The sequence below is a fragment of the Colletotrichum spaethianum genome (assembly GCF_022836535.1).
Source record: "Colletotrichum spaethianum MAFF 239500 DNA, contig17, whole genome shotgun sequence".
In the NCBI taxonomy this organism is placed as follows: Eukaryota; Fungi; Ascomycota; class Sordariomycetes; order Glomerellales; family Glomerellaceae; genus Colletotrichum; species Colletotrichum spaethianum.
Window position 1 is genome coordinate 1,009,617 of NW_026054787.1, and position 8,638 is coordinate 1,018,254.

At 50.1% G+C, this 8,638-nt stretch overlaps 2 protein-coding genes across 2 annotated transcripts; one reads left to right on the top strand and one right to left on the bottom strand.

Annotated features, from left to right (window-relative positions):
* Positions 1-2,152: 2,152 nt before the first annotated feature.
* ColSpa_07068 (adenylate-forming reductase Nps11) lies at positions 2,153-5,492 on the bottom strand (the record flags this gene model as incomplete). The annotated part of the gene is made up of 3 exons (XM_049273280.1): positions 2,153-2,563; positions 2,620-5,052; positions 5,115-5,492. 3 exons carry the CDS (start codon positions 5,490-5,492, stop codon positions 2,153-2,155), a joined length of 3,222 nt encoding a protein of 1,073 aa, XP_049129237.1.
* A 1,131-nt stretch (positions 5,493-6,623) lies between these two features.
* On the top strand, positions 6,624-6,983 carry ColSpa_07069 (polyprenyl transferase ausN; the record flags this gene model as incomplete). The annotated part of the gene is made up of 1 exon (XM_049273281.1): positions 6,624-6,983. One exon carries the CDS (start codon positions 6,624-6,626, stop codon positions 6,981-6,983), a length of 360 nt encoding a protein of 119 aa, XP_049129238.1.
* Positions 6,984-8,638: the final 1,655 nt, after the last annotated feature.

Here is an 8,638-nt window from a genome sequence, read left to right on the forward strand (position 1 = left end):
TTCGTTGGAACAACGGCACCGAAACAGCATCGCCGATACCGAATAGAGCGAGAGTGTGCCGCTTTTCCTCTGTCCGTTGGAGATCTATCGCGAGGTTTCGAAGAACTTGAGACCAATCGCATCGTGATGCCAGGACAGTGGTGATAATTTTCCGGCTTAGCTGGTGACTTCCCGCCATCAGTGACTCCCCAGTTTGGTTTGAACGGACAGGAACTCGGAGACGATCCGAGGTTGGAAACGAAAGTTGTTCAAACAAGTCGTAACACTGTTTTGCCAATGACTCGTTTTCTGGGTTGTGCAGATTGCTTCGGATATGCATCATCCTGGGTCGAAGTCCTTGCTTTTCTGCGTGAGCTTTGAGTGCGTCGACATCCTTTTCGGGTGTAATTATACATATTGTTCTCGGCTCCGTGATGGTCGAGATGATAGCCTGCCAGAGTTGGTATAACTTTCAGAGCCTTTGGGAAGGGGAATGGAAAGCCTACGGTAGGGAACTTGCGGAGAATCTCATGCGCATCATCCGGATTCCTCAAGGATATCTGTAAAGTATACGGCGCTGATCTCGACCAGTCTTGACTCAGGTCGCCGAAAGCCCCGATTCCAAGGGACAGACGGAGGCCTGTTACTGCATGCTGCATCAGTTCTTCTTCGTCCTTTGAGGACGCGACGATGATTGCACATAATAACCCAATGCAATAACCTTGGACACCTCCTGACTGGACACATCGCAGGAAATCTGAATGTGCCAAACCATTCTCCTTGAGGTAGCAAAGATATTGTACAACGTGAATTGTTGTTAGCAATGGCAGGGTGATGACGCCTGTCATATCCTGCTTAATTATATCCGATTCCCCAGTCTCGATCCAGTGCGGAAAGCTTAGAAGGAGTTGCGCCGTCGCCGCCTCTGGGCGAATAATTCCTCGACTCAAAGAGGCCAGCTCTTGCCATATCTCTGGAAGCTTAATAACTGCGTCCCTCAGCGGTTTGAGGAATGGTTCTTCAAGCAACTTGGTGCGTACGTACGCAAGATGTGTTGTCGGAGGTCGGCTACTTTGCGGGGAGAATATTGCTGCCGAGACGACATTTTTTGGCGCCGTCAACGTCATGTTGGGCTGACCCAATCTCAATTCGAAAAACTGCGGTGTCAAATGGAGTAGTGAAAAGTGAAATTGAGAAGAAGTTTCAAAAGATGACCAAAAAACACCGCAAACACATGAAGCAAGAGCTGTCCTTCTAGAGTCATGTTTATGATAATGGTGAATTCCGCCGAAAGACCCTGTAGCAGTCGGATAATTTCCTTGCCCAAGACCAGGGTGTCGGTGTATATCAGTCTAGTCGCTGCCAGATGACCACACAACAGGAGACGACCATACCTCCAGAATACACGGGCGGGCTCTAGAAGCACACAAAATCCTTTCATATGGAAGCCCCCCCTGTATTGAACTAGTTATCTTACGTGTACTGTTCATTGGAACCGGGCTAGTAGAAAGGTATCGCACGGAAGGAAACTTCCTTAAGTGTCTCATCGACCACGGCAGATTACCACAAATGCCAATCTACTTTGATGCACAATTGATAAACGTTGTTACCTAGATGTATGATGGGGTCTAGAATCTCTGGGCGATGATCCTAATTGGCCTACCCTAGGGAGGCGCTGGACGTCTTGCCCTATCCGATGGGACACTTTGGGAAGAAGACCTAAACACAGGTACTTGTAGTGAGGAGTAATCATGTCTGTGCTATTGAGTCGCTTTAGGCAAAGCGTTAGGCATGTGAGTAGATGATTCATTCTGTCCTTAGCTCTTTCTTCGTCATGTGATAATTACTGGTGCAGGTGTAAAGATGTATGCGATCGTGATGGTTTCGCAGATTATCCGAGTGTTCTGACGCCTGCTAACATTGCCAGCTGCGAGCTGAATAGTTTGATCGAATCAACTCCTTTTGCAGCCAACTTCGACATTTCTGTACCGTTGTGTTAATTGGATAAGGAGTCATGTACACTAAGCCTCTAAAAACATCCGGGTTGTCGTTTCTAAAGATCAAATGACAACGAAAAGCATGCCAATTCCGTTAAGTACAATATTTAAACCTCAGAGTTTATAAAGTTTACGACTAGAAATTCCACACTCGTCTCTGCCAACCACTTAAGATACTACTTGCTCAAGTACCCAACATTAAACCAGTATTTGACATAGGCTTGAACAGTGGCTTCATTGATAGCGCCCATGTCGCGTAAAGTATTGGACCGAGCCACTGTCACGTTTGTGCCCAAAACCACTTTCCCACAGGCAACAGCCTGAAAGAAATGCCTGAAAAATGGATAAAGCTTCTTGACAGGATATTGCTCGTCATCATGCTCAGGGCTTGCAACCTGGTCAAGCCATTCTTCAAACGGCACGGGTGTTTTGTTCAAATTCAAGCCCTTGCCGAAAGTTTCAACCATGCCGCTCCAAGACTGACGCGTGGGGTTGTCCAAGTGATGCACGATTGGAAGTTCCCCCGAGGAGAAGGTGATTTCTGAGACAACCGACGCTGCATCATCCACTGGAGTCCAAGAGAGGTCCTGTGGTGGAAATGGTTAGCATGCAGATATTGGTTGACGAAAGAATTTTTACTTACGCCAGGTAGTTGGGGAAGGTAGCCAATGCTCTGAGCAGACTTGAGCAGCATGGGAATCTGTTCGTTTGCGTTCCAAACCCCTGTAAGTTTGGCACCAGCAATCTGTCCGCAGCGAATAGAAGTAATCTCCAACTCGCCTGCATATGTCTGTGCTGCTTGCTCTAAAATCTTTTCACAGACGAGCTTTCCGTCAGCGTAGCCGATGCCGCATGCCGCATCCTCGGGAAATACAGGTGCTTCGGGAATAACCGATCCGGCGTTGCTCAATCCGACCCTGGCAACTGCAGCAATTGATGAAATGAAAATAAAGCGCCGCTTCGTGTTACTAGGTCCCTCTGCTGCAAACTCAATCAAGCTTCTAAGGAACTTGAACTGGTACTGGAATGAGCGCAGCCGAATGAGATAGTTCATTGGCCAAGCGGCGTGGATAACGTGAGTGACTCTCTCCTGCATGGCAGCGTAGACCATTGGCATGAGCCCCAAACGTTCAGCTGTTGGATCTACTTCGAGAGTGACAATTTTGGACCATTCTTCCTCGGTCAGTTCCAGGCCTCTCACTTTGAGGACTTTGCGGTCGAACGGTCCGCCACCTGGAGGAGGTGGTGCATTGGTTCCCTTGTCCTTTCTTATGAGACAAATAATACGCTTTACCCCCTTTCGTCGAGCCAGGTCCGCGAGGCAGTGTGATCCCAGGCTTCCCGAACTACCGGTCAAAAGCACCACAGCATTGTCAGAACTGCTGGGCTGCTTCTGCTGCGCGATGGCCTGACGGGGGCTGTACAGATCTGCAAGCTCTGTTGCCTCTTTGACAGCATCTTCAATCGAGTCTGCGTTGGTAGTTGATCTTTGGGTAATCGCAGCCGCCATGTCGCACACCGAAGGATTGAGGTATATGAACTGGGGTGGTATCATCTTGGCCACATTGACATCCCGTAGACCTTCCGTCTTTGAGGCCGCGGCAATAAGAACTCTGCGTAGCTGAAGAGCTTGTAGAGAGTCCACGCCCAGGTCAAAAACACTTTCGTCAGTTCCCCAGGTTGAGAGTGGTGCTTGAAGCCTCAGGTGCTCATGAATTAGGGCTTTGAGGTTTTCCTCCAGGTTATCAAGAGCCAGGGGTCCTGTGGCCTCGGTGGCAGCTTGAAGCAGCTTTTCATAGACAGCCTTGATCTCCTTTTCGAATAGTGCATATGTCTCCTTACGTGCAATGGAGCCCTTGTCGGTCCTGGGGATAACCTTATCACTTGGAACTAAGATGATGGCGTCAGGCGAGGGAATGCGTGCTGAGGTGTCCATCTTCTGTCCGGCCGCAGTAATGATGGGCCAGATCGTTTCACGGAAATTACCCCCATTCTGAGGAGTAAGAGCTCCCGCGGGCTCGACAATGACGCCTAGATTGAACTGGTTCTCTCCGAAGGCAATTGCGCACTTGACCATTGGCGCTTCAGACAACGTGGTTTCAAGAATCAGAGGGTTAACCTTCTCCCCAGTTGCTAGCACAATGACATCGTCGTCCCGGCCAACAGCAGCGAAATCAGTTTCAGGGTACTGCTCGTTCCGGACAAGCTGATCTGCGATCTCAAATCCTTCTGTGCCGACAAAGGGAAACACGGTAAGGCGGAACCTTCTCTCGCTGTCTCTGGGCTCTAGTTCGGTGACCTTGTATTTCATGTCGGTCCGTAGTCTGAAAAACTTCCAGTCGTAGGAGTCTGTGGGTGCAAAAGTCAGAGAGAGGGGACCTGTTTCCGTGGTACCGTAAAAGTTAAGGAGCTTCACTCCTCCTGCCGTCAATTTGTCACCGACGCCGGCGCTCAGCGCAGCACCACCGGTTCCCACAAAGTCCATGTGCGCCAACGCCTTGATACCCTCTTCATTTGGAAGGTCGGAAATAGCGTCGAGAAGAAATGGTACCGTCATCATGGACTTCGCATTGGTCTTCTTGACGAGCTCCACAATCGAGACGGCGTTTGGTATCCCGTCACTCACGGGATACAGAGTGGGTTTTCCGGCGGATAAAGAGAGACCAGGAGCAACGAGGCCGAAACCGTGAAACAGAGGGAGAGTGGATAGGTTCAAACCCTGTGCCTGCTCTTCGGTGTCAAACCCGTGGCAGTTGACCGCAAAAAGTAGTTGACGATGAGTAAGAGGAATGGGCTTTGGCAGTCCTGTTGTTCCCGACGAGTGGAGTAGCAAGATAATGCTATCAGGGTCCTCGGGTTTCTCAAAGGTAGGTACAGAAGAAGGATCCGCCTGCGGCTCGTAGAAGGCATCGTAGCGGCGACCGACGTGAGTTGATACGCCCTTGGATGCCAGGGCTGCTAGTGCTGGTTTCGCGAGCTCGCTAAGGCGCTGAGACACAATAAACGAGCTAGCCGAAGTCGCATCCATCAGTGCATTGATGGCGATTGGTGGAAGACGCGCAGAAAGAACAAGGGGCTAAGAAGATTATTAGCCTTGATCACTATAGAATCAATTGCCCAGAAACATTTTACACTTACAGGTACGCCCATGCTTATGAGAGCAAACTCATAGATCACCAAGCCAACATCGCTTTCCATGAATAGGGCCACGGGCGCCATCTTTGTTGAGGACTTGTTCCCAGCGACCCCCCGAATTGGGATGTTGTCCTTAAGCCAAGCCATACATCTAGACACAGCAACTTTAAACTCGGCATGTGTGATAGTGTCGAAGGGCTCAGTGGGCTTCGCCTGGATGCAAAACGGGTGAGAAGGATTGTGGACAGCGTTGAAGTCAATAAGCTCAGGGAGCGAATGAAAATGGCCCTCTAGCCTCTTTTCCGAGGCGAAGTTTACCGCGGGCTTGACAAACGGCCGGATTTGGCCATGGTTGACGCCATAGACGAAACTGGAAGCCATAGTTAAAGCTGAATCTTCATGGGGTGTTCGTTGATGGCTTGTATGCTGGTAACCCTTACGGGTTTAAGGCGATGAGCGATGTGGGTTGAGTGATATTGAAAATGGTACGTGGGGGAGCTATTGTACTTTGGAAGTGACTAGTCCTGTAGAATACTTCATCTTCATACAAACTGACTCGGTGTTTTTCCCACGGTTCCATCGGCGAATATTAAGCTTCGGGTAGATCGGCGCCTTGGCAGCTTTACTCGGCGGGTTTGCCTCTAGTTCTTTCTCAGTTGAAGAAGCAGGTTAATCTTTGAATATGAGATAATTTTGGGACATGGTAGGCTGTCTAGCTCCTATCATCTTTCCGGCATCCGTTGAATCCAGCACTTCGAGACTCGAAAAAACACCTTTTTGATTCAAGCTTTTGCCTTTCATCAAACCCACCAGAACGCCCGCCCATCATTGGTAGATACAAAAACATCTGAGCACATGGCGTCCAGATCGACCAAAGCCGCTAAGCGAGAAGCTTCTGAAAAGAGGCCCTTGGCCAGAGAACCAGTCCAATACACTGCGCCGACAAAAGGAATCCTGTCCAAAGTACCTTCGTCATGGGTGCCATACGGCGAGCTCATGCGTATCCATCAACCACACGGCATCTACATGATTTACTTCCCACACATCGTGGGCATCACGTACGCGTCCTCAGTACAGGACGTTCCGGTGACTCTCTCTACCTTGGGCCACCGCGCGATCGTCTTACTTATCTGGACCTTCTTCTGGCGTAGTGCCGGATGCGCATGGAACGATAACATAGACCAAGAATACGACCGCAAGACGGCGCGATGTCGAAACCGACCAATTGCACGCGGCGCCATTTCTACAACTGGAGGGCATGTTTTTGCGCTGATCCTGACGCTAGCTGCGTTCGTGCCGCTCAGCCTACTGCCTTACGAGTGTCCATTGGTCGGACTGGTCTCTGTAGCACTCGCGATGATTTACCCATTCGGGAAACGGTTCACTCATTTTCCCCAAGTCATACTCGGCTCGACTCTGGGATCTACGGTTGCTTTATCTGCCTACTCGGTTGGGTTGCCGGCTCTTTCTGCGCCGTACCTAATCCCAAGTTTGTGTCTCTCGACCACTGTCATGTTACTAGTGGTGTTCTACGATGTGGTCTACGCCAGGCAAGACACAGCCGACGACCTCAAGTCGGGCGTCAAGGGCATGGCCGTTCGCTTCAGAAACCATATTGAAGGCCTCCTCGCTGTGATCGCCATCTCAATTGCAGCACTCCTGACGGTTGTGGGGATTGTGATCGAGGCGAAGCAGTACTACTTCGTATTCTCCGTTGCTGGTCTTACCATTGGGCTGGTCTCGCTGGTTGCACTAACCCATTGGGATCTGCTACCTGGCTGGGCTGGCTCATCAGGCTGGTGCTACGCTCTTGCAATCGCAAACCTCATTAGTGGATTAGCCTTGGAATACGCGCTGCGTCCTCTCAACTAATGATCTCATACATATCGACAGAGAGAAATGGGGAGACAGAGGCCAGGCCTCCTATCCGATCACTGAATCAGGTACTGAATGGATAGTCACAGACCGAAGACCATTTGAAATAACCTATAAAGCCAAACAAATATTCATTCTCGCATATGTATCCTGCAATAAACGGCAGTCTTCATTGGCTACACCACAAATCAAACATCGAAGTCAGTCATCTTCCGTTGAAGAAGCTCCATCTTTCTCATTAACCACTGCTCACGGTTCCTCATGTCATCCAATGCCCTTCCAGAAAGATTTTCTTCTAGCATATTGTAGCCCGTGAAAGAATGTTCCCAGCACTGGGACTCACATGCGCCCGGTATCGTAGCCTGAGCAAAGCTTTCCGGCCTTGGGAGAACAAGAGCTCTGCGTAAACGGTTGAGAAGGTACGTGACAGTGTGAACAGTCAGCGATATCTCCATAAGGGAGCTGATAGGAGTGCTATTCCACTGTTTGGTATCGTGTGGGGCATGATTATGATGTTGATCCCAAAGGTTGTTGATTGTGATTTCGAATAGATGCAATATCTGAGTGTAACATCCAAGGAGGAGGAAAATAACGGCTGATTCGGGGACCCACTGGCCCCACGACTGGATTCCGAAATTCTCTTGGTTGTCCATTTTCGCAGATACGGGACTCAAAGCTGCGCCGACAGTATCTTCGCCATTTTGACTTGTTGCACGACGATGAGTGTTTCCAACTACCGGCGCCTTGCCTTGAGGGAGCGAGTCGTCCGTGACTTGAGGCATACTTTCTCGTACGGCCTCAATCAACTCACCAGAAAAGAACACAACCTCTTTCTGGAGCTGATACAAGCTTAAAAGAGGACCCGAGCTTGTTACTGATGAAACAAGTCTAGCATTGAGGTCCAGTAACCTCCGGTAACTAGCCGTGCTGCAAACACGAGGTGTCTGAGGCTTGGTCGGCATATGGTTTTCGGTTCCGGCTGCATGGCTTGCACCGTTATGATACTTTGCGTCAACCGTTGTCTTCTCTGCATGAGACATAAACATTTGCGTTTGATCTGCTCTGGACCGGTCCTCCATTATCTCGTCTATATTCCCAACCTGATTAGCCGGTTTCCCGGGAGAGGATATAGAGTTGGGCATGTTGGCTGGAAGGAAAAGCGTTGTGAAGTCAACATCTGCATCAGGCGCGATGCAAAACAGATCATAGGGCGTCTGGAAAACGCGTCAGTAGTGATCAACTCAAGGGGGGTAACGGGGCGTACCGTGCCCGAGGTCTGAGTGCTGACCGCAGACTGCCCGAAAGCGCTCGAATGGTGGTCTAGAGTTGTGTCTGAGACCAGGTCGGGTTCAATGTCATTAACAGTTTTTGGAGACCCATTACTAGCATGGGAGTCCGGTTGCAGACCCAGCGAATCGATGTGAGAACCCCCTGGAGATGGAACCCACGGCTGGTCCATTTCGCAATCGCTGGTGCCAGTGCCAAGTTCTGCATGGGCTGAAGCGAATTGAATGTCTGGGGGAGGAGATGTCGGCAAAGAGTCTGCTAGTTTTTTCCTCATGCCTTTGGACGGTCGACCGACTTTACCGCGCACGCTGACAATGCACGGTACCCCAGCTTTGCGACATCGCGAGCAAGCTCTATCGGTTTTG